The following is a 26,290-nucleotide window of genomic DNA, read 5'->3' as shown; positions in this document are numbered from 1 at the left end:
CTGCTCCACCATTCAATCATGGCTGATATTTTTCTCATCCCCATTCTCCTGCCTTCTCCCCATAACCCCTGATCCCCTTATTAATCGAGAACCTATCTGTGCCTTAAAAGACATTCAGTGATTTGACCTCCACAGCCTTCCGTGGCAAAGAGTTCCACATATTCTCCACCCTCTGCCTGAAGAAATTCCTCCTCATCTCTGTTTTAGCAGAGTGGACATCAGAAATAAAGTTTTATTCCTGTTTGTTCTGACATTCAAAGTAATTTGGAAGACCTCCTGGACAGCTGGAATTTATTTGCAGTGCAGGTTTCTACATATGTTTTGACTGGTTAACAGAGGAACAACAAATATTTGGAGTCAATAAATGGACAGCCATTTAGCCAGCATGCCTTTATATTGATTTGGCTGGGTCAGCAAATTCTAGCCCCCCCTTGCCTTTGTAAAAGACAGGGTATGCTCCATAATACAGAACATATATTCATGCCCAATTTTAAAGTACAATTAGGAAAAGAAAGTGTCCTTCCAGATCGGGGAGCTCCTTGTTCACAGTGCTGATCAGTAGTCAAGGATGATGATGGAGCAGGGTATCCTGCAGCAGCGTCCAATATGTAAAAGTGATTCCAAGACATTGCCTCTCAAGGGGTTAGGACTGACACGTTCTCTTCTCGATTTCTTCTATGAGATCTGCTCTTGCAACATCAACCTGCAGAAGATAACCCAAAAATGAATCACCAATACACACATTTTTCAAAGCACATAGGGTAAATTTACAAAGGATTTTTGAAACATCACATATTTGGTCACCAAATCTTTAATGCATGGCAAAAGCTGTAAATTACAGAGAACTTGAGACTTGGCACCAGCAAAGTTCCAGCTAGGCTGCGGAGGTGCGTGGCTATTTAGAACAAACATGCGGTATATAATGAGCAGTCCCTTTAAGGTGAGCGCATGTGCAGCCGAGTAGACAATCTTCCAGAAACCGACTGGTGCAGATTCAACGCGCAGCGAGAATGAAAGAAAACATTCAGCACGAGGTGACCTTATTTTCAAAATGGTCATGGTGCTTACTATAAACATTTTCAATAGAACAGGGAGTTTTGTTACACAGAAGCCACAATGAAAGAGAAACCACTCCAACCCCGGGATAAAGCCACGCAAACATCCAAAGATAGAACCGTTTCCCTGCCGCTGTGCAGGCTGGGTAAAGAGCCTCCCATTCCATGATCTTAGTGGATCACAAAGCAGGCTCAAGGGGGCAAGGGGACATTGGTGTAGTGACAATGTCGCTAGATGAGCAATCCAGAGACTCAGACTAACGTTCGGGAGACATGGGTTCAAATCCCACGGCTGCTGGAATTTGAATTCAGTTAATAAAACTGGAATATAAAGTAGTCTCAGTAATGATGACCACAAAACTGTCATTATATATACCCATCTTATTCACTAATGTCCTTACCTAGTCTGATCAATGTGTGGTTTGCTCTTAACTGATCTCTGAAATGGCAGAGTAGGCCACTCCGTTCAAGGGCAACACTTAGAAATTCTGAATTCTCCCTCTGTGTATCCAAACAGGCGCCAGAATGTGGCGACTAGGGGCTTTTCACAGTCAACTTCATTGCAGTGTTAACGTGACTAATAAAGATTAAAATACACACATCCCACGAAAGAAATATCATTGAAGTGCATTGTGCATTAATGGTCATTTCTAATATGGGTGTCTGTGGTTGCTGAGTGTATATTCTACCCTTGCAAATAATTTGGGTCTCTCAATATGTGTATTTTTTAAAAACATCTCGGAAAGGATTTTAAACTTGTAACCTTAAGAGTAGCAGGTGGGAATTTTGGTTTTTGTTTTCATATAAATATAACTTGTAAATAAGTAACTAACCTCCTCTCTCGTAGAAACAACACGAAGTTTGACAACTCCATCTTTTAGTTCCTGTTCTCCAATTATAGCCACCAAGGGAATTCCCGTCTCCTCACAGTATTGGAGCTGGTTCAGGAGCTTTGGGTTCTTCTTGTAGGTAATTTCTGCCTGCAGACGAACAATTCGAACACTGTAACACCCACAGAATGGGTTAACAACACTTCTCAGAAGCTGCTGCAAGTTGCCACGGTCGACAGGTTGGGTGGAGTCATTTCAGTACCAGCGTTCGTTGAGGAGTGAAACATTGAGGATCAAAGAATATCTCTAATCACTGCTTAAATTATTTTACCCACCAGGGCAGGCCACGCACACACACATTGTATTGACGTGGAGGGTGCTGGGACCTGCAGGACGAGGGAAACTGGTGTCCAACTAAATTTATTTACCTCCTCTCCAACTCCCCCTACCCCAAATATTCAGATTGTTACCGCCAAATAGATCCATAAGCACTCAGAGCCATATTGCACCTTCTGCAAATGGCATTCTATTGTACAGTAAGAAGTCTTACCACACCAGGTTAAATTCCAACAGGTTTGTTTCGAATTTAACCTGGTGTTGTAAGACTTCTTCCTGTGCTCACCCAGTCCAACGCCGGCATCTCCACATCATTCATATTCTAAACAGAGAATGTTAGCAAGCTATTAAAATAGTGGAGAAGAGGAAAGGGGGAGAGAAAGTTCATCACTGCTGGACACGATGGTATTTTCCGCTAATACACATTTGTATGTACACCAACACCCCCACAGTTTCCCAGCGGTTTGGAGAGGGAATCCACATTGCTTTTTTTCACCCTTCAACTAGGGGTTATCACTGGATTTCCAAGGGAAACCACTTTTAATGAATATTAAACCATTTTACATAAACGCACAATGCTTCTTCAACAAAAATCTTTATGTTCACCCTCACTTCAGCTAAATCTAAAATTCTGAATCTTACAGACACTCGGCCAATCGTGCTCATGCTGGCTCTTTGAAAGGGTTATCCAATTATGCCCAAACTCCACTTCTTTCCGTGTAACCCTGCAAATTGATTCTCTTCAAATACACACCCAATGTTCTTTGAAAGTTTCTCTGGAATTAGATTCCACTGCCCTTTTAGGCAGTGCCTCCCAGATCACAACAACCCTCTAGTGAAATCATTATTCCACCATTTATTTCCCCTTGAGATTGTTTTGTCAATTATTTTAAGTAATTAACTATTGGTTACTGACCCGTGCGTCAATGGTAAGTTTCCCAAAATGCTCTATCAAAAGCTCTCAGAATTTTTAGCACCTCTTTGCGTCTGCCCTTAACCTTCACTGCTCTAAAGATAAGTCTCAGATTCTCCAATCTCTCCACATTACTGTACTTCCTCATCCTCTTACTTGCTATGTACACTGCGTATAATATAGCATGGCACAAACCTTAATTCCAGACTTCCACAGCTCTGCCACCAACTTCATCCTCTCTTCCAGAAGCTTCTTCTGTGCTGTGGCCACAAGAACTTGCGTCTCCGTTGTACGAATTTTCTGATCGGAGGCCTGGCAAAACAGAAGAGAAATCAGCAAAAGGAGATTCTCTGGATATACCCTAAACATATAGGTCAGTGATTCCCCGGATATACCCTAAACATATAGGTCATAGATTCCCCGGATATACCCTAAACATATAGGTCATAGATTCCCCGGATATACCCTAAACATATAGGTCAGTGATTCCTCGATATACCCTAAACATACAGGTGAGTGATTCCCCGGATATACCCTAAACATATAGGTCATAGATTCCCCGGATATACCCTAAACATATAGGTCAGTGATTCCTTAATATACCCTAAACATATAGGTCAGTGATTCCTCGATATACCCTAAACATATAGGTCACAGATTCCCCGGATATACCCTAAACATATAGGTCAGTGATTCCTCAATATACCCTAAACATATAGGTCAGTGATTCCTCGATATACCCTAAACATACAGGTGAGTGATTCCCCGGATATACCCTAAACATATAGGTCATAGATTCCCCGGATATACCCTAAACATATAGGTCAGTGATTCCTCAATATACCCTAAACATACAGGTCATAGATTCCCCGGATATACCCTAAACATATAGGTCATAGATTCCCCGGATATACCCTAAACATACAGGTCAGATTCCCCGGATATACCCTAAACATACAGGTCATAGATTCCCCGGATATACCCTAAACATACAGGTCAGATTCCCCGGATATACCCTAAACATACAGGTCATAGATTCCCCGGATAGACCCTAAACATACAGGTCAGATTCCCCGGATATACCCTAAACATACAGGTCATAGATTCCCCGGATATACCCTAAACATACAGGTCATAGATTCCCCGGATATACCCTAAACACACGTCATAGATTCCCCGGATATACCCTAAACATACAGGTCATAGATTCCCCGGATATACCCTAAACATATAGGTCATAGATTCCCCGGATATACCCTAAACATATAGGTCAGTGATTCCTCGATATACCCTAAACATGCAGGTCATAGATTCCCCGGATATACCCTAAACATACAGGTCATAGATTCCCCGGATATACCCTAAACATACAGTTCAGATTCCCCGGATATACCCTAAACATACAGGTCAGATTCCCCGGATATACCCTAAACATACAGGTCATAGATTCCCCGGATATATCCTAAACATACAGGTCATAGATTCCCCGAATATATCCTAAACATACAAGTCATAGATTCCCCGGATATACCCTAAACATACAGGTCAGATTCCCCGGATATACCCTAAACATACAGGTTAGAGATTCCCGGGATATACCCTAAACATACAGGTCAGGTTCCCCGGATATACCCTAAACATACAGGTCAGTGATTCCCCGGATATACCCTAAACATACAGGTCATAGATTCCCCGGATATACCCTAAACATACAGGTCAGTGATTCCCCGGATATACCCTAAACATAGAGCTCATAGTGCCACAGGAGAACAAGCACGGCTGACTCAGAAAGAAGGACTGACAGAGGACTTACTCACTGAGGCAAGCCAAGATCACCAGCACGGGCACAACAGTGAAGTTAACTGAATCTATTACAGGAGGCCATTTCGCCCAATGCGTCTGCACCAGCTTTTCAAATGAGCTTTGAAATTAACCTCTCTTCCCCCACCGCGTTCCCCTTATCCATGTTTGCATGTTCTTTTCATTTGCAAATTAAGAACGTAATATTCTCACTAGGCGCTGTTGGCAACACACACTCGTCAGCTCACCAATAAAATTCAGACACGTATTGCACATACCTGGGTAATCATTTACCCAACTCCCGACACGCACTACAATAGCTTCCATGAACCACGGCAACGTTAAAGAACTGCCCCAATACAACTCAATGTTCCACTGGAGCTCACGGAATGCAACCAAATTCATGACAACGGACAGCTGTCCATTGAAAATCCAAGGTACAGGACAGTGCGTTGATGGACACACTAAAGCTTGGGACAGCTGTAAACTGGGTAAAACCGCTTGGGCTGTAGCTTGACATGTGGAGGAACCGTGTAAATATGGACTGTAAATGTAAATACAGCAAGTGACATACAGTGTTGGAAGAAACAAATGTGATGATACAAATGGATGGCATGGTAGCACAGTGGTTACCATTGTTGCTTCACAGCGTCAGGGACTCGAGTTCGATTCCCGGCTTGGGCCACTGTCTGTATGGAGTTTGCACGTTCTTCCCGTGTCTGCGATTTCCTCCAGTTTCCTCCCACAAGTCCCGAAAGACATGCTGTTAGGTGAATTGGACATTCTGAATTCTCCCTCTGTGTACGTGAACAGGAGTTCAGGAGTGTGGCGACTAGGGGATTTTCACAGTAAGTTCATTGTAGTGTTAATGTAAGCCTACTTGTGACACTAATAAAGATTATTATGATTATGATGATTTTCCCCGTATGTAACATCAACTGTGAAAGGTCATGTCATAGTCAGAGTTTTACAGCACAACAAGATGCCCTTCAGCCCATCGTGTCGGTGCCGGCCATCAAGCATCTATTTATTCTTATCCCATTTTCCAGCACTTGGTCTGTAGCCTTGTATGCTCGGGCATTTGAAGTGCTGATCTAAATGCTCTTTCTTCTTGAATGCTGTAAATCTTTTCTTAATATAAATTTAGAGTATCCAATTATTTTATTCCCCAATTAAGGGGCAATTTAGTGTGGTCAATCCACCTACCCTGCACATCTTTGGGTTGTGGGGGTGAGACCCACGCAAACTCCACACTGACAGTGACCCAGGGCCGTGAGGCAGCGGTGCTAACCACTGTGTCACCGTGCCACCCCATTAGTACACTAACGTAACCACTGCAACACAGATGAATGGGATGCAAAGGGGAAATCATGTTTGCAAAGGTAACTAAAAGAAAAAGACACCAAAGAGAAAATGCTGGAAAATCTCAGCGGGTCTGGCAGCATCTGAAATGAAATGAAAATCGCTTATTGTCACAAGTAGGCTTCAATGTAGTTACTGTGAAAAGTCCCTCGTTGTCACATTCCGGCACCGGTTCGGGGAGGCTGGTACGGGAATTGAACCTGCGCTGCTGGCCTTGGTCTGCTTTACAAGCCAGCTATTTAGCCTGTGCTAAACAAGCCTCAAAGGGAGAGAAAAGAGCTACCGGATGGAGCTAACGTAACAACTTGAAACGTTAGCTCTTTTCTCTCCCTACAGATGTTGCCAGACCCGCTGAGATTTTCCAGCATTTGCTCTTTGGTTTCAGATTCCAGCATCCGCAGTAATTTGCTTTTATAAAAGAAAACTGACTCAAACATTGATGAACCTGCTCTACCGTGAGCTCAGCATCAAACGGACCAGACATCAGAATGTCAAACCTAGCATCAATCCACTGAAATATCCATCTTCCAGGTTATTAATCCACCAAATATGGAACTATCTTAGATTCAAGTACAACCCACATTTCATATGAAGGTGCAATTCAAAATGTAGGTCATTTATTTCACAATGGACAAAAAGAACACATGCTGCAGTGACTTGACCTAAAAAGTGCTATAACAGATGTAAAGTGCCAAAGCAACACGCACATGTTGATTTCCTTAAATCTTTTATTATTGCTGTAAATAACAGAAAGAATCAGTTACCGTACCTCTAGTCTCTGTTCCATAATGGAGAATATCCTTTCAATCCCAATGCTGACCCCCACACACGGTACTTTCCGACCTTTGGGATCAAACATTCCAACGAGGCCGTCATACCGCCCTCCAGCGGCTACGCTGCCGACGCTAACTTGCTCAGAGTGCTCGCTCTGCTGCGTCCGAGTGGCTGCCTGACTCTGGGCTAGCACAGCCTCGTAGATGACACCAGTGTAGTAGTCTAAACCTCGAGCTAAACTCAGGTCAAAAAGAACCTGAAAAATAAAATCAATTATTCTCCACACAAAATCAATATAAACGAAACAGCACATAAACAATAGCCAATTAAATAATTATTTTTAAATGAAAGCTACAAAAAAAAACATGTTTCACCTTTCCCTGCTGTCTAACAGATCCTTATTTTTGTCTGCATGCGTTGGCTGGGAACTGGCCGCATGTGTGTAGTTTGTTTTCTTTTCACTTCTTCAGGCCATATGTGTTTTCACAGGCTGGGGGATGGCCACAGAGGCACAGTTGGTGTGTTTACGTTCTTTCACAAACTGACTCTCACAAACTTCTACAGATGTGCGATAGAGAGCATCCTATCCAGCTGCATCACAGCTTGGTATGGCAACTGCTCGTTCCAAGATCGCAAGAAACTGTAGAGTGTGGTGAACCCAGTCCAACGCATCACACAAGCTTGCCACCCTCACATTGATTCTGTCTACACCTCCCGCTGCCTCAGGAAGGCAGACAGTATTATCAGAGACCCCCTCCCACCCAGGCATTGCCTTCTTCCAGACCCTTCCATCAGGCAGAAGGTACAGAAGTCTGAAGACCCGCACATCCAGACACAGAAACAGCTTCTTCCCCACAGCTACAAGACTCCTCAACGACTCCCCCTTGGACTGATCTGTTCCCTGTAAGAACACAATTCACCACGCCCTATGGTGCTCTTGCTCATGCATTTGCTTTGTTTGGCCCCTTGTTCCGCACTGTAACCAATCACTGTTTGTCGATGTACCATTTGTCAATATTCTCTGTTGATTATTCTTTTTGTCTACTTCGTACGTACTGTGTACGTTCCCTCGGCCGCAGAAAAATATTTTTCACTGTACTTCGGTACGTGACAATAAATCAAATCAAAAATCAAATTTAGGCAGGGAACCGACCCCGTGTGCGCACACAGATGAAAAGAAGCAAAATGGCACAAAAAGCAGGTCAGGTGACCTGAAAAGTTCCTTTAGGAGGAAGGTGTGCCAGCGAAACAGTCACGGGAGGAGGTCGCAAACCAAAGAGTGGGACAGTCTCAAGTAAGGAACAAGGACAGAGATCAGAAGCAGATCGTTTAAGTAAAGTCCAGAGAAGGGAGCAGAGAAATAAGACTCCAGGAAAGCTGCCGGTAGCAGACTTGAAGCAAAGTGGGCTGGAGGGAAGCCCAGAAGATTGAAGAGGGCAGCCGAACGTTGGTGGCTCAGTGCTGCTCACCGTAGGGACAGCACGGAGGGAATTCCAAGTTGAGTCCACATGAGAAAGGGGGTTTCAGTGACACTGGCTGGCTCACTGTGCGATCAACATCTGGGTGGGTTGTTGAGGAATCCATAGAATCAGCTTGGGCCACATTTATTATTTACTTTGTTGTATGGTGCATCTAACTACAGCCTGTCATTTCACATGTGCCTCATACTCACCTTGAATACGAGAATACAGGATAGATGTACATTTTAATCTTTCCGAATTTGTATTTGTCTGTAAATATATAGCTGGGGTGAGGGAAAGGTGAATATTTGAATCTTGTGTTTGTATCGAGATCTTTCCAACTTTTTGTCTGATGTAATATAATTAAGTATTCTCCATTATACACTGTGAACTGCTGCTTTAAAAGTAACAGGAATGTCAAAAAAAATCACTTGCTGTAAAACATAGAACATACAGTGCAGAAGAAGGCCGTTCGGCCCATCGAGTCTTCACCATCCCACTTAACTCCTCACTTTCACCCTATCCCGGTAACCCAATAACCCCTCCTAACCTTTTGGACACTAAGGGCAATTTGTCGTGGCCAATCGACCTAACCCTGCATGTCTTTGGACTGTGGGAGGAAACTGGAGCACCCAGAGGAAACCCACACAGACACGGGGAGAACGTGCAGACTCCGCACAGACAGTGGCCCAGCGGGGAATCGAACCTGGTACCCTGGCGCTGTGAAGCAACAATGCTAACCACCTGTGGAGAGCGGAACTGTGAGTTGATGAGAATGGAACAAGTTTAGTGCCATCTCCCCCACTCCTTCCAGGGAACAATGTGCAATCTACACCATAAATGGTCGGTTTGCCAACCCTCCAGGATTGGTCTGGTGCCTCCAGGAATTGAAGATTAATCTCCATGACACTGCTGTGTGCAGCACTGGCAGAAAAATCATCGGGACATTGAAAAAATTTTCGTTTGTCATTTTCTTTGAACATTTCTCTTTGCCAAACTTAAAAGTATTAAAAATGGGGGAAAGGCGGCTATTTGGCTGACAATCAAGCATCATCCAATTGGCTAGAGTCTTTTATGCTTTCTAAATAGCTTAGGAAGGCAGAACATCACAAGGCTGGATGTGTTTATAATAGCTGGAGCACAGGGAGAAGCCATGTGATGAAACTGCCAGGAGTACATTGAATCACAGTCAGTAACCCGAACTGAGGTTCACGCTCTCTGGTTGACACAAATCATTTGTATCCTGTGGGGTAAAGAAAACTATTACATTTCTCCCAACTGGCAACAGATTTGAAGTGTTGTCCAGAGCATGTGGTTATATCTCTAAATCATGTAGCTGGGCTGCTTACCTTCTCTTCAACACCAAAGAGTGTCAGATACACGAAGAGCTGTTTCATGTCATTCAGACCTTCCATAGCCACCTTGTTCTGGGACAGTTTGGCATCTTGTACCAACTTATCAATCAACTCTGACCTGCCTGCAAAAGACAGTGCATTATTCTCCACGCTTCATGAAGGAGTAAATAACACAGGAAAAGTAATCACTTTATTGATTTAAAATTTGTTTTAGAGTACCTAATTCATTTTTTCCAAATTAAGGGGCAATTTAGCGTGTTCAATCCACCTACCCTGCACATCTTTGGGTTGTGGGGGCGAAACCCACGCAGACACGGGGAGAATGTGCAAACTCCACACGGACAGTGACCCAGAGCTGGGATCGAACCCGGGACCTTGGTGCCGTGAGGCAGAAGCGCTAACCACTGTGCCACCGTGCTGCCCCACTTTATTGATGTTTACATTATTTAGTCAAACTGATTGAAAAGTGGCACACAGTTAATAATAATAATCATCGCTTATTGTCACAAGTAGATTGCAATGAGGTTACTGTGAAAAGCCTCTAGTCGCCACATTCAGGCGCCTGCTCGGGGAGGCTGGTACGGGAATTGAACCTGCGCAGCTGACATTGTTCTGAATTACAAGACAGCTATTTAGCCCACTGTGCTAAACCAGCCCCTTTGTATTCTGAATCGTAGCACGGGTAGATTGCATTCACACAGTGCACTAAGCTTTCTGTACCACTTTGACTGGGTACATCTGCCTGCACTGAAAATGTAGTCACATTTCATACCCTGACATCACTTACACAGAGACAGCAGGCATGCAAGCCAGCAGACAGGCAGAGACTTTCTCCCCATTCACATGAGTTTATGTTTAGGGCCGACACCTCTCCTCTGACACTGGCAGAACTCCCAACATTCCAGCCTAACCCAACACCACCAGACAATCAGTCTGGTCAGTTATCTCTTCTTAGCACTTGTAACACCTTGCAGTGTGGGAATCGGCCACTGCGTCTGCCTAAACAATAGTTCCTGCTCTTCAAACAGCAATTCAATGACTGTGAAGCATTCGGACAACCTGCCAATATGAACAATCCTTTAAATTAAGAGTTTGCTCCTCTTTCTTTATGGACTAAAAGATTTTAAAAGGACTGTAGTGAAATCAGCATCGAGCAGACATCACTTCGCATGAATCAATAAAAAGGTGAGACAGCTTTGATGACACTAGTCAGAAACATTTTCTAAAAAGCATACCGTTAAGCTGAACATATTCTCCAATCTTGTCGGCGGTCTCGGGAGCAAGGCCCTTTTCTGAAACCATCTCATTCTTCACATCTTCCCATGGCATCTACAGGTATAGGAGTCATGAAATGTATGAATCCACTTAGCCCACCAGCACAGGAGTGTATCATCAGCATTGTTACAGAAATGGAACAACATGATTCGGGAATGTGAAAATTAAAATAAAAAAAATACATATACATACATAAAAACAAACATTCAAACGTTTCTCGATCTGATTAGGACAATGCAAAGAGTGAACATAATTCACATATATAAACTGGAATAGTGTCTCAGTTAAGAGCACCCTGTGGTATTGCATTGAGCTGGATGTGTAGATCAGGGTGATCTGATCTGTAATCTGTGCTGACTTTAGGTATAATTGTGCTGGGGCCATGATAGTTGTCATCAATGTTTAATGTAATCACAATGGAAGGCAGGCAGGGGAACAAAATCAGCCAGCCTTCCCCACTGCTGACTCCAAAGCAGTAACCACCGAGGACTCAATCGTTTACGATAAAAGGAAGCCATTTGGCCCATTGAGTCAATGCCACACATACAAAGGACATTGGGTGGAATAAGGATCATTTCCAGCAGTGAATGGCCTAGAGTTTGCTGTCAGGGCCACACAAGCAATGGCCACTAGGTGAGATATTGAGACGCAAGGAATGGTTACCCCAGCACGAGTCGACATCTTTGCTAAGGGGGGATGTAAAGAATTGAAAGAAAATGCAAAAATTACAGCGATCAGCAGCAAAATCTAAATCTGGATGGCTCAATCATGTGTTTGATGGCTGCTTTTGATTTAACACAAGCACAGAGTACAGGAGAAGCAAAATTAGGGACTGCTTGAAATATGCCCCACTTCAATACACACAAACTTTTCCTGCAATGAAAGCAGTTCAGAAGGCCAGTTCAATTTGGCACGGTTAATTTACATAGAAATGACCTCATGAGTAACCAGGTAAACAGAAATAAGGAAAGATAAAGGAGCCGTCTGCATCTGGCAGAACACTTATCTGACCATTAACATCAAGATAATTATGATCAAGGGCACTTAAAAGTGCTTGGGGAGCCTTTCCCCCAGAGCAGATGATACTAAAATGTTTGACAGAGATAACAACAAATAAACCTTAGAAGGAAAACCCTTCACCACAATTAAAAACATTTCCACAAGATTTGGGGAAAATTTGAACTGCGACGGCCATTACCTTAATTCGTGATACCAAAGCACAAGTGTACAAATGAACAGAGACAGTTCAGGAGGCTGCTTCGAAACATCATCGTTACCAAGAAGCATTTTGAAATAAAACCTCAAAGAACTGCAACTGAACAACACTCTCTCTCCGAACTTGCAGCCATGAAGAAAAATATCACTAAATCTTTCACAAAATTCAGCCAGTATCTCCTCTACATTTCATTACTCATTTCAATGGACGGGACTTTTGACTTTTCCCCCCAAAACTTTCTATTACTTTTACAAGGCCACGCACTGGCAGTATCTTAAAAGGGACGCAGCTGCTAGGCCTCACACATGTAGCGCTTAGAGAGTAGCTTTACTATTACCAGCTTCAAAAAAACCAGCCTGTGCCCAACAAACAGGAAAGACTCCTGCAAACTGCAGATACTGAAAATCTGAAATAATGTTGGAGATACTCAGGTCAGGCAGCAAGCGTGGAGACAGAGCCAAGCATTGTTAACGGCTGAGATGTTAACTCAGGATGGTCCAAAGTGCGGCCCACAAAGCCACTCCATGCGGCCCCTGGGCACCAGTTTTCCAAATCCCGGTCAATCAAGTGAGTTTCAATAGATTATTATTCTTGGGGCTGCTGCTCCAATCACAGGCCAGTTCTCTCAAAGACTTGGAACAGATGTGGAAAATCATAGGCTAGGCTTTTCACCTAATCTCTACGAAAGGATAACAAATCTGGTCGATGAACCCCATTACCTTGTCCATTTTATCCACCGCAGAACAGATTGTCCGAAATTTATCAGCTGGCACTCCACACACTTCAAACATCCCATCGAGGACACGCCTGTCATTAACCTGAGTGGAGACAAATGGACACAGTTACAAGTTCTAGGGGTTACAAGGGGTTTTTTTTTAACAAAGTTTGTGGGTAACTGACATAAACGTGGATTACAAATCTCCAGAGCTGTCAGGGCTCACGTCACCTGGCCCTCTGAAGCATCAGAACAAAGGTAAAACCTGCCTGTTGGAGCATAAATTTCATGTCTATACTCTAGATGTGGTCTCACCAGTGCCCTATATAACTGAAGAATAACCTCCCTACTTTTGTCAATCTTCAAATGAATAAGACTGTATTCAATCTTATTCAAGGGTCACGGTTAGTGAACAATCTTGTGGTCCACTGGGATGAAGGCCGACCAAGTTCAAAATTGAGTTAATCGCTTTATTTGGAATGGTATTAATACAAAAAGCACGAGTGCAAAAAGCTGCCTTAGAACATAGACCATACAGTGCAGGAGGCCATTTGGCCCATCGAGTCTGCACCGACCCACTTAACCCCTCACTTCCACCCTATCTCCGTAACCCAATAACCCCTTCTAACCTTTTTGGTCACTAAGGGCAATTTGTCATGGCCAATCCACCTTACCTGCACGTCTTTGGACTGTGGGAGGAAACCGGAGAACCCGGAGGAAACCCACGCAGACACTGGGAGAACATGCAGACTCCACACAGTGACCCAGCGGGGAATCGAACCTGGGACCCTGGAGCTGTGAAGCCACAGTGCTATCTACTTGTGCTACCGTGCTGCCTTGACCTTGGAAACTACACACTGCTCCTTCAGCAGTGAATATAGGAGGGTCTCAATGTGACACATGCTTTCAAAATTATTCCTCCATCTCAATTTTCTTTTTCCAATTTCAAACGTATTTTGTGCTCAGTGCTCTCCGACAGGGGTTCAACTGTTCTATTATGTCTATGTTGGATTTAGATTAAAACAGTTGCATCCAGCTGCGGTATCTAAAACATGTCACTGATTTTCCCTCCCTTCTCTCGCAATCTTACTGGAATTCCAATTTACCTTAATTAGAAACTCTCCCAACTGCAGCTCGCTCAAGATCTCGTGCACAATTTTCAGGCATTCAGCATCAGGAATCATCGGATCATATTGGCCAGCAATATCAAAATCCTGAGAATAGAAGTTATTTTTTATTCAAATTAGTACCAGCATCCTATTGCAACATTGAATATAAGCCAAGGAGAAAACACAGCAGGGTTTTACAACTTAAAGCATTTAAATGAAACATCTTCACTCGTTCTAATTGAAAATGCAGCTTCCTCAAGCAGGCCCATGCTACAGAAACAAAACTGAACCATGTGTCGGAGCTGAGTGGGATAACATATTTTCAGATTAATAATCCACTTTTCTACGGGATACCCAAGAAAATCCGCGGACTCCCATCCTTCCAAACAGGCAAAAGAAAATCTCATAACTGGACAAATGACACCTTTCAGATTCAACTACGAATTTAAATAGAAGCTAAATAAATCAAGAGATAAAGGTCATTACATGTGTTAACTTCAATTAATTCTCTAAACAAAGCAAAAGCCTTTTGAATTCTTTGTCGTTCTCAGAATCCCTTTCGACAGTGACTCACTGGCAGACTCCATCAAAATGGACAAACATCCTCAGACCCCCCTACCGATGACGCATTCTCAGTGACCCTCACCCATAAAGCTCCAAACCATAGCATGAGCTACACTGATTAAAATTAGAAATATTTTTTAACAGACAGTAACAAAAATGTACCCGTACATCATCAAGTACAAAGAAACCAATGACTTTGTGGATTCCCCGAGCTCACATCAGACAATCCCTCCAGTTTGAAAAGCTATGTATAGATCAGTTTATCATAGATAACAAATAGCATTGTAAAATGGCACCTCCATATCAGCCCAACAGATGCATTGGATCCTTGTGATGTCGGCTTTCTGCACAATAAACTTGCAGATTTTTGTACATTTCTTGCTGTGGTCATTAATATTCAGCAATTGCAAAATGATTCCATTTCTGCCAGGTGAATTAATCCTAAACAGAATGCTTCGTCAAAAACACCAACTCAACATATACTCACACACTGATAGAACTCCCTGTAACGGCCCCGGGTCATGGCTGGATTGTCTCTTCTGTATACTTTCGCAATATGATATCTCTTAATGTTGGTAATTTTATTCATGGCTAAGTAACGGGCAAATGGAACCTGAGAAAAGGGTCAAGGACAAATACAGGAATGATAACACAACAGCTCTACCTGAAATATTATGGTCATTTTTATGCAGGTCACAGAATTGAAAAATTACTTTCCGGCATGCTCCCATTTATTCTCTGCTTTAAATATCTCCCTCATTCCCGTTTCATGAAAACTGGGACATGTGTGGAGGTCTGGTTCCTTGGCTGTCAATGCTTCTCCAGTATTATTTTTAAAATTTAGAGTACCCAATTATTATTTTTTTCCAATTAAGGGGTAATTTAGCGTGGCCAATCCACCTAACCTGCACATATCTTTGGGTTGTGGGGGTGAAACACACACAGACATGGGGAGAATGTGCAAACTCCACACGGACAGTGACCCAGGGCCGGGATTCGAGCCCGGGTCCTCAGCACCGCAGTCCCAGTGCTACCCACTGCACCACACGGCGCCCTACTTCTCCAGTATTAACCCAATTGGCTTGTCCTCATTTTGAGCTTTGACAAGTGAAAGTTAGAACGGTTATTCAACAGTGTCCCAACTGCACACCTGGCATCCACATGTACAAACTTTCTAGCAGGGAAACAGCAGTCAGATATCAGTGTCCCTATCATTGTTCTTTTAGACTGTGTGGATATCAAGGCCAGCCTATTCATCATGCCTGCTACTTTCTGTGCAAAGGGCTTGATATCAAAGCAGACAGTGCAATGTCCTCTTGGCCAATGAGCAAATCTCTATATTAATATATATATGAAAATATTTTATTAAGGCATATGTAATTTTAACAATTTTCAAGAGGAAATAACACCCAAACAAATAAGACCGCCCTCCCAACAACCAAACCCAGCCTTCGTGGTTTACATACCCAGTTCCCCAGTCCCACTACTTCTCACCTCAACCATCCCCCCCCCCCCCCCCCATGCCTCCCTCTTTCCCTTATACCTGCTGACAGCTTAATTTCCCCCAAAGAAGTCGATAAAAGGTTGCCACCTCCGGATGAACCCTAGCATCAATCCTCTCAGGGCGAACTTGATCTTCTCAAGCATGAGAAACCCAGCCGTGTCATGAATCAATACCGATTTTGGGGGCTTCGAGTCCCTCCATGCCAATAAGATCCGTCTCCGGGCTGAGGCCAAAACATCAGTCTCTCACCCCTTGGACTCCTGGGTCTTCCAGCACACCAAAAATCGCCACCTCTGGACTCGGAACCACCCGTGCCTTAAATTTAGTTGCAAAATCTTGCAAATAGGTTTCTTAACAAGCACCCAGTTGCACTTTTCTCTCACTCCAGTTATCTCAATCATATTCAATAATCATTTTCTGTCCAGTGAATAAAGCAAAAAAAACCCATCCAATTCAGGCATTAAGTTCTAATTCAAGCACCAAAGGAGAAAAAAAAAACATTTTAAATATCTACAAAATGTTTTTTTTAAACAATCTGAGTCAATTAAAAGTTGAAAAAACAAGCCAACTATATATCGACAAATATTTATCCCGGCCCCGGGTCACTGTATGTATGGAGTTTGCACATTCTCCCCATGTCTGCGTGGGTCTCACCCCCACAACCCAAAGATGTGCAGGGTAAGTGGGTTAAATGTTAAATTGCCCCTTAATTAGAAAAAAAACATAATTGGGTACTCTAAATTCATTTAAAAATATCTTTATCTGTTCTCCTTAAATTTATTCCCAAATGCATTTTTTTTTACTGACCTTTGTGCGGTGGGGTGTCCACACTTTACATTTCAACAGTATTAAGCATTCCCCATAGCATGTCCCAGCCCCAAACTCAGGGCAGCAATTATCACATTTCCTACACTATAAATCCTGTGACCTCCAAACAAAGGTACCAAATTAGAGGCAGTTTTGTACTGTCGCCCCACACTGCTTCGGTGCTGGACTGATGCCTTCCACCCCAATCCACTTCGCTCAATGGAAAGAGATCTTCACCTCATCTATTGTAGCTGCTTTGGGGCTCAGCTCCCAGGGATGAAAGGCCAGAGTGATAAATCCAACACATTGTCCACTTACCACACACAATGCAATTATTCAAACATTGCATATGTTTATTTCACTATTGTGCAAGAGCCGGCTCAGTTGGTAACACTCTCGCTCGGCACCACAATGTAGCAAGTTCAAGTTCCACCCCAGGGCTTGAGCACAAAAAATTAAAGGCTGACATTCTGGAGTGACTGAGGGAGTGCTGCACTAGTGTTTGATATGAGACCTTAAATTGAGGCCCCATTTGCCTGCTTGGCAAAATTCTATGCCACTACTTCGAAAGGGGGTCGTGCAGTTATTTTTAGTGGCCTGGCCAATATTTAATCATTGATTAATATCACACAAACAGATTATTTGTCTGTTGTCACATTTATGTTTGCTGTGCTGTGTGCAATTTCGGCTGCTGCAGATCTTGCGTCACAACAATGACAATACTTCAGAAGTGCTTCATTGGCTGTCAGGTGTTTGGAGACATCCAGAGTGGTGGAAATACTATACAAATATAATTGATTTGGTTTTCTTTGTTGAATTTAGGTTCACAGGCAGACAAAGGATACTGTGAGGTCATAACGCAGAGACAACAGCTCGCCGCCTTGGTCCTTTAAGTCGTAGATGAGTTTGGAGTCTTCACCATATTTTCCGGTCAGGGTTTCCTAAAGAACAGGAATATTCAACAGAAGATAATTCAGAAATACATTTCCAAGAATATAAGGGTCTTGTGAGTGAAATGAGGATCAATGCAACATACACTGCAATACATTTCACATGGTGAAGTTTATTGTGAAATGGTCCTGTGATGCAGTAATACCAATATGCTAAATAACCTTGCAATAGCACGGTGCTGTCAGAGGACCACTTACCCCCACCGCACCCCAATCTACCCAAATCAAAATAGAAAAATATTCCGGTGTTCCAAAGCCTTATCTAGTGTCTTACCTTGAGCTCAAATACCGGTGTGTCAATGGTCTCAGCTCCGTGTCGTTTAAAGCAGTTAATGATGGTGCTGAAGACTTTCTCACGGATAGCCATTTGTTTCGGGTTATAGTCCCTGGTTCCCTGTAAAATTGGAAACTTACATGAGAGATCAAAAAGGAGCACTCCCCTACAGCAACACTGCAATAAAGATTTTTTTTTAAAAATCACCTCTGCCACAATGGATAATCTCCGTACAATTGCAATATCACTGCCATCCCTGATACAAATAACTTTTTTTAAAATATAAATTTAGTGTACCCAATTCATTTTTTCCAATTAAGGGACAATTTAGCGTGGCCTATCCACCTACCCTGCACATCTTTGGGTTGTGGGGGCGAAACCCACGCAAACACGGGGTGAATGTGCAAACTCCACATGGACAGTGACCCAGAGCCAGGATCGAACCTGGGACCTCGGCGCCGTGAGGCAACAGGGCTAACCCACTGCGCCACCGTGCTGCCCTACAAATAACATTTTTGCTAACGGTAAATAACATGGCTTTTTGCCAGCTGGAGCATTCCAGCTGCCTCTGTGCAGACAAACACAGTTGCTTTAAGATCGATCTGCCTATTGAGGGTATCCGGCTTCATAAACAGGGCAATTTATATATTGGTGAAACTTCCTGAATCTCTTCCTTACAGTTATACTGAACATACCTTGGGTGTTTTGAGTACGAACTGTGGTTTCCCATCGTTAGTTCCAAGCTGAGCTTTTAGTTCCAGCAACTTTGCAAGCTCCTCTGAAATCTGAATAATAAAATAATTTTTAAATATCATTAACAAAGTCTTCCCTTCACCCAGTGCACAACTTCATTTAAAAAAATGCTATGTGCCAATTATCTGGAGTGAATGTAAATGATCCGATGGCAATATTTAGAAGAGGCGTAGGGGGGTTATCCTCAATGTCCTGGTCAATATCGATCCCTCACTCAACGTCACAGAGGCAGGCGATATGATCATTCTCATATTGCTGAGAGTTTGCGGTGAAATTGAGACACTTTGCCAGGAATGTGCAGAGGCACGGTTAAGGTGTTGGACAGAGCGTACAAAAGTCCTAACAACACATCTACCCAACCCTTCAAGCACAACTTGTCCCACACGAGGCAGAGTGGGCAGATGGTGCACTGGACCATCAACTATCTCAGAATCCAATGAACCGTGGTGGAAATAATACATCTTCGACCCTGAGGGACTGTAAGAAGGGGAAGAATTTGTGAGAACTTGAGGTGGGCAAATTGGCTGCCATGTTTCCAACTGTACACGAGTGACTACACTTCATTCACTTGGAGTAGTCTCGAGGTCATGTAAATAATTACATAATTGGGAGACTTCTTTGTTTTAAGTGTGTAAATAGAAAGTTGAGAATTAGATCACGGGAGGACTTTTAGGGTGGAGACCCAGAGGATGAAAGATTAACAGAATAACATTAAAACAATGTATCAGGACACACCCAGGCTGGGGGAATATTTTGCAAATTCCAGACATTTCAAAATTACTTTTTCAGTTTAAATATTTCCAGAACCCAAAATAGTGCAACAATATTAATGAATAGAAGAGCTATCCTTATGCAACATTCCCTGCACTTTTCCATATTTCAAACATTTCTTCCTATGCAGAGCAATACGGTTAAAAGATGCAAACGAACACACACACACACGCACGCACGCGCGCGCACGCACGCACGCACACACACACACAAAATGTGTAGGCTCGGGGTTGCACACTCCAGGGGTTGCACTCAGGATGTACCACAGAACATGCCTTGGGAGACCCTCGAGAATTCCCCAAATAAGGACTGCACAGGAATTGCCAGGGAATGTCTAAAGCGGATTATCCTGCACTGGGAACCATCCAAATCAGAGACATTGGATAGTCCCAGCTCTCTCAGCAGGATAGTTATCCAGGAGGGCAGTACGGTGGCACAGTGGGTTAGCCCTGTTGCCTCACGGCGCCGAAGTTTCCTTACTTGAGAAAGGACGTACTGGCACTGGAGGGTGTGCAGAGGAGATTCACTAGGTTAATCCCAGAGCTGAAGGGGTTGGATTATGAGGAGAGGTTGAGTAGACTGGGACTGTACTCATTGGAATTTAGAAGGATGAGGGGGGATCTTATAGAAACATTTAAAATTATGAAGGGAATAGATAGGATAGATGCGGGCAGGTTGTTTCCACTGGCGGGTGACAGCAGAACTAGGGGGCATAGCCTCAAAATAAGGGGAAGTAGATTTAGGACTGAGTTTAGGAGGAACTTCTTCACCCAAAGGGTTGTGAATCTATGGAATTCCTTGCCCAGTGAAGCAGTTGAGGCTCCTTCATTACATGTTTTTAAGGTAAAGATAGATAGTTTTTTGAAGAATAAAGGGATTAAGGGTTATGGTGTTCGGGCCGGAAAGTGGAGCTGAGTCCACAAAAGATCAGCCATGATCTAATTGAATGGCGGAGCAGGCTCGAGGGGCCAGATGGCCTACTCCTGCTCCTAGTTCTTATGTTCTTATGTCCCAGGTTCGATCCTGGCTCTGGGTCACTGTCCGTGTGGAGTTTGCACATTCTCCCCGTGTTTGCGTGGGTTTCGCCCCCACAACCCAAATATTTGCAGAGTAGGTGGATTGGCCATGCTAAATTGCCCCTTAATTGGAAAAAATTAATTGGGTACTCTAAATTTATTTTAAAAAAAGGATAGTTACCCAGGAAAAGTTGGAAGTATTAAAACCACTTTGAATTTCTGGGTACCTATGGTACTGCCCCTCCACTGGACCCACCTGACAACACCACCTAACCCCCTGGCCACTCGCCTACACCCTCCTGACCCCCACCCATCCTACACCCATCTACCAGAACCCCAATCACACTGACCCCTTGCCCACTTACCTTACACACTTCCCTTCTCCCTGACCTCTCAAAGTGGCTGGGACCGTTAAACGTACCCACTTTATGGCAACTAGAGCTTCCCTTCCCCTGACACAGCTCCCCTACACTGGAAGGCCTCAGGAACCAGGTAGGCAGCACATTTTTCACCAGGCCCGGGAATGGAGCCTGGGTGACAAGTACACAGCTCCTGACCTGGGGAAGTATAAAGGAACGGAGGTAATCTGACGGTGATTGCAACTCCTCAGAAGTTCTAGCCTGCAGTGCCCCTGCGATCGTCAGCATTTCAAAATAGACACAGTGGTGATATCTGCGGCAGTCAGATTAGCAGGTCTCACTGATACCAACAACTGCAAAGCAATATTAATGTTGCCTTATAAAATAAAAAGCTGTCAAGGTACCTTGCCCAATTGCGAGTATTGACAGTGAGCATTACTTGGTTATCTGATTGTAGAGTGGGTGATGAATTATGTAACTTTTTAACATATTCAGTTACATCTTTCCATTTTCCTTCCACCCTATGCAAGGAGAGAAACGGTGGCAGATAGCAACACACAGAAATGATTTAAGTTATTTGATTGCCCCACTTTGTGCTACGCAGTGGCACGTGTATCGCAGATTTGAACGAAAAGACAGATTTTGCTCAGCTTCTGATAGCCACTCATTCCTCTTGACTAATTGAAAACTGCAACAACAATAAAAAGTCCCAGACATTCGACTGATAATTTAACCGAGAAGCAGCTATGAGCTGATTTTGACGCCTCGTTCTGAAGATGAGAGAGCTCTGAACGCTATGGCTCCTTGTTAGACTCGGGGGCTTTAATTCGAGTGATTTTGTGATGCGAGTGTGGCTACTCACAGTATCTCAGTAACATGACTACAATATTGTGGATTTTACTTAGCTTCGTGTTAAGCGAGTTGAAAATGAAAATCGCTTATTGTCACGAGTAGGCTTCAATGAAGTTACTGTGAAAAGCCCCTAGTCGCCACATTCCGGCACCTGTCCAGGGAGGCTGGTACGGGAAGTACCAGTTCCTTAGTGGGAGGAAAACGGTCTAGTTTTGGAAAATGGAAATAAGCAAAGATCCTGGATTCTGAAACAAAACAGAGGATGTTGGAAAAGCTCAGCAGGTCGGGCAGCCACAGGTGGGAGGGAGAACACAAAGTTACTGTTTCGAGTAGTTAAAGAGAGATAAAGAAAGTGCCGGGTATTATACTGCAGCTGAGAGAGATTGCAACAAGACGTAACAAATCTAAGAACAAAAGACAGATGAACTGGTGTGGGAGGCGGCTGGGGGTAAAGGAAGGTTTTTTTCATTGAGACATTAAATGTCTGGGATATTAAAAAAAGGGCTTCAGATGGAGGAGAAAGACTGTGTCACAGATTTCTCGTCAGGAGGCATCAAAGTTGTTCTTAATCAGGGGACAAAGTACACTTAGCAGGGGGGGGTTTCTTTGTTGTAAAGTTACAGTAAATATTAAAGTCCACATTCTTGGACAGCAATTTCTAGTCTCTATATGTTGCATTCTTTCATAGTCTGTATAATCGCCACCAGCCCCAGAGCTCTCTCTGTCCATCTTATTCTGGATCTTGAGCCGTTGACAGCCGTGTCTTCAGTCACTTGGGCCGAGCTCTGGAATTCACTCCTTAAATCCCGCTCTCTTCCTTTTTGATGCTCCTTAAAACCCAACTCTTAACAGCACTATATAAATACGAGAAGCTGCTTACACGAGTACTAAAATGCCGGCCACAAAATAAATGCTTGACCAGTCAATCTACACACACAAAATACTTTTTTTTTAAAAAAGTTACACACCTGTTCATTAGGCAGAGAGCACAGCATCCGTACAGCCACATTGGAGAGTCCAGTCCGCCAGCAGAGAAATCGAGGCCAATATTTTGCAGCGATTGTTCCAAATTTGTTCATTTTGATTTTGAGTTCAGTGCAGACATGGGTAATGTGCACCACACATCCAGTTCAATTCCAATAATTATCAAAGTCCCATTAGGCAATGTTAACATTTAAGCCCCATTGAAATCCACCCGTTAAAATGTTAATTGCCGCAGATTCCGTCCAGAGTACAGATTTCAGCAGGTCCAAAAAGGATAGATCATGGCGGGGGGAAGGAATGTCCACATGGATCATGCATGAAGGAACAGGAGAAAACTTGTCAGCAATTACCACTAAGCCAGTGGTACATTGTGGCAGCAAAGCATGGTGGGGAGGAGTAACAATGATAATTAACAAAATCGAACAGCAAATATTTCAAATCACACACAGATCTGGAAGAACATCTTATGAGTCATAGGGCCTTTGTGACTTACAGAAGGTTACAATCAAGCCCATGTATCATGTTATTAAAATCAAGAAACACGAGTTAAGTGCTAACCATTTCAGTAACTGCAGTAATAAACCATTACAACCATCATGAATTTGATATCTTGATGGGTACAATCAACTCATCAACAGCAGGTTCTTACAGTCCTGTTACAGTTGATAAATTCTCATTTCATTTTTTTTTAATTTAGAGTACCCAATTCATTTTTTCAAATTAAGGGGCAATTTAGCATGGCCAGTCCACTACCCTGCACATCTTTTGGGTTGTGGGGGTGAGACCCACGCAAACACGGAGAGAATGTGCAAACTCCACACGGACAGTGACCCAGAGCCGGGATCGAACCTGGGACCTCGGCGCTGTGAGGCAGCAGGGCTAACCCACTGCGCCACCGTGCTGCCTAAATTCTCCTTAGATTATTGTTTCTGAACAAGTTCCACATGGAGTGCGGACTCTGATATTCACGTTCATATTTTCCCACGTTTCTCAAAAAAGTGTTAGGGAGCAAGTTTAATCTCTTTTTGTATTGGTGAGTTAAGAAAGGCTTGCTCCAGTTTCATTTCGAGCATCTTATGCGCTTTAACAAAAAATGGAAAAGCACAAGCAGATCTGTGACGATTTCCCTTGTACCTGAGGCAACTTCAGCCAGCATTACATCATCCAGTTACAGCTCCACCCTATCTCTAAGGAGTACGAGAATGAAAGTCGGACTATAATACAGCACAATTATTCTATTTACTGCCCAGCTCCAATGGAATTTTCAGCACTTTTAATGGCACTTTATTTTAAAAAAAGGACAGTCCTACGTTTAGAGAGGGCGGCAGAATGAAGTGAGTCCTGCATAATTCTCACAGTTGTGTCAGCTGAAGTAGCCTGCACTTCCAACTGCAACCCTGACGGACATAACATATTTTTCATGGTTTTATCCATTTCTAATGCAAATTTAAAGATCTAAAGTCAGATGAAGACTGGGTGGGCAGAGCTGAAAGTTTGTTTTAAGCTCTTCCAAATAACAAGTACATACTATCAACAATGTTACACACATTATCCATGTTTCAATCGGGAGCTCAATGTAATTGGATAATTAGGAGTTTCAAGCTTTCCCTTACTATCCTGTTTACGTTGAGACCCAGCCCTAAAATCCAACATCAGCACTTAAAACTTTTGGTGCCTTGGCAAACACAGGCAACCTTCATGAACCAAAAGACTGGGGAGGGTTTCATCTATCTGTAGCCATGTCCACGTCTTGCCACGGTAATTATTTCTCTCCTCCCTTAGAAATTCAAGAAAAGAAAGTGTTCAAAAAACGTGGGACAGCAATAGCGCTGTTTCACTTTCTGAATGGGGAAGGGAACAGGGGAAGGGGGGCACTGACATCAGAATATAAGAATTAGGAGGAGTAGGTCAGTGTTGGTGGGTCAGTGCTGAGGGTCAGTGTTAGTGGGTCAGTGCTGGTGGGTCAGTGCCGGTGGGTCAGTGCCGGTGGGTCAGTGCTGAGGGTCAGTGTTGGTGGGTCAGTGTTAGTGGGTCAGTGCTGAGGGTCAGTGTTGGTGGGTCAGTGCTGGTGGGTCAGTGCCGGAGGGTCAGTGCCGGTGGGTCAGTGCCGGTGGGTCAGTGCTGGTGGGTCAGTGCCGGTGGGTCAGTGTTGGTCGGTCAGTGCCGGTCGGTCAGTGTTGGTGGGTCAGTGTTGGTGGGTCAGTGCCGGTGGGTCAGTGTTGGTCGGTCAGTGCCGGTGGGTCAGTGTTGGTCGGTCAGTGCCGGTGGGTCAGTGCCGGTGGGTCAGTGTTGGTGGGTCAGTGCCGGTGGGTCAGTGTTGGCGGGTCAGTGCTGGTGGGTCAGTGCTGAGGGGGTCAGTGCTGAGGGGGTCAGTGTTGGTGGGTCAGTGCTGGTGGGTCAGTGCTGGTGGGTCAGTGCTGAGGGGGTCAGTGTTGGTGGGTCAGTGCCGGAGGGTCAGTGTTGGTGAGTCAGTGCTGGTGGGGGGGAAGGCTGGGGGCGGGGGGAGGGGGGCTGGAGGGAGGGGGGAGGCTGGGGGAGATAGTAAACAGGATGGGGGGACAGGCTTTGGCAACAGGAGGGTGGCTGCTGCTGATGGATGGGAGCGGGTTCCAGTCCCCTCCGCCTGCAGGCCCAGAGGCTGAGCTGTAGGTTCCTCAGCCAGGCTGGGGATCAGAGCTGCGGCCTAGCTGGCACAGCACCCCCAGGCCCCCATCCTGAAGCCTCCACTCCTGGCTGCTACCACTACTCGAGTCCGCGGCTTCACGGGCCGCAGGAGGAGCCGGGTTTCATTTTAAGCTGCTCCAGATATCACTGACCTGGTGCTGAGGGGCTTTGTCTGCCTTCAGTCTGCGAACCACTTCCCCCTGTTCCTTCACAGCGACCTCCAGCTCCGCACGACCCGCCATGGCCACCGGCGAAAGGGAAAGTGACAGCGGCGCCTGCCCGCCAGGCCGCCCGTCAATCACCCAGACCCCGCCCCGACTCCGCCCACTGCCCAGCCGTCAAACACCCAGACCCCGCCCCGACTCCACCCACTGCCCAACCGTCATTCACCCAGACCCCGCCCCGACTCCACCCACTGCCCAACCGTCAATCACCCAGACCCCACCCCGACTCCGCCCACTGCCCAGCCGTCAATCACCCAGACCCCATCCCGACTCCGCCCACTGCCCAGCCGTCAATCACCCAGACCCCGCCCCAACTCCTCCCACTACCCAGCCGTCAATCACCCAGACCCCGCCCCGACTCCGCCCAC

At 44.4% G+C, this 26,290-nt stretch overlaps 1 protein-coding gene across 3 annotated transcripts; it reads right to left on the bottom strand.

Moving 5' to 3' along the window:
- Positions 1-274: 274 nt before the first annotated feature.
- Positions 275-26,007, bottom strand: hars (histidyl-tRNA synthetase). 3 transcript variants are annotated; one of them, XM_038796273.1, is made up of 14 exons: positions 25,851-25,988; positions 23,019-23,386; positions 18,995-19,084; positions 18,300-18,419; positions 17,921-18,016; positions 15,252-15,377; positions 14,198-14,305; positions 13,096-13,194; positions 11,121-11,214; positions 9,880-10,007; positions 7,066-7,326; positions 3,330-3,446; positions 1,889-2,035; positions 275-703 (listed from the first exon to the last, which is right to left on the bottom strand). In XM_038796273.1, exons 2-14 carry the CDS (start codon positions 23,127-23,129, stop codon positions 644-646), a joined length of 1,557 nt encoding a protein of 518 aa, XP_038652201.1. In that variant the 5' UTR covers positions 23,130-23,386; positions 25,851-25,988; the 3' UTR covers positions 275-643. The 3 variants fall into 3 exon arrangements, with proteins under 3 accessions (XP_038652201.1, XP_038652203.1, XP_038652202.1); XM_038796275.1 differs by lacking the exon at positions 23,019-23,386 and adding an exon at positions 21,603-21,719 and having other exon boundaries at positions 25,851-25,966; XM_038796274.1 differs by lacking the exon at positions 23,019-23,386 and having other exon boundaries at positions 25,851-26,007.
- Positions 26,008-26,290: the final 283 nt, after the last annotated feature.

This window comes from Scyliorhinus canicula, chromosome 4, assembly GCF_902713615.1.
Source record: "Scyliorhinus canicula chromosome 4, sScyCan1.1, whole genome shotgun sequence".
Taxonomy (NCBI): Eukaryota; Metazoa; Chordata; class Chondrichthyes; order Carcharhiniformes; family Scyliorhinidae; genus Scyliorhinus; species Scyliorhinus canicula.
This window is presented reverse-complemented; position numbering and strand designations above follow the sequence as displayed.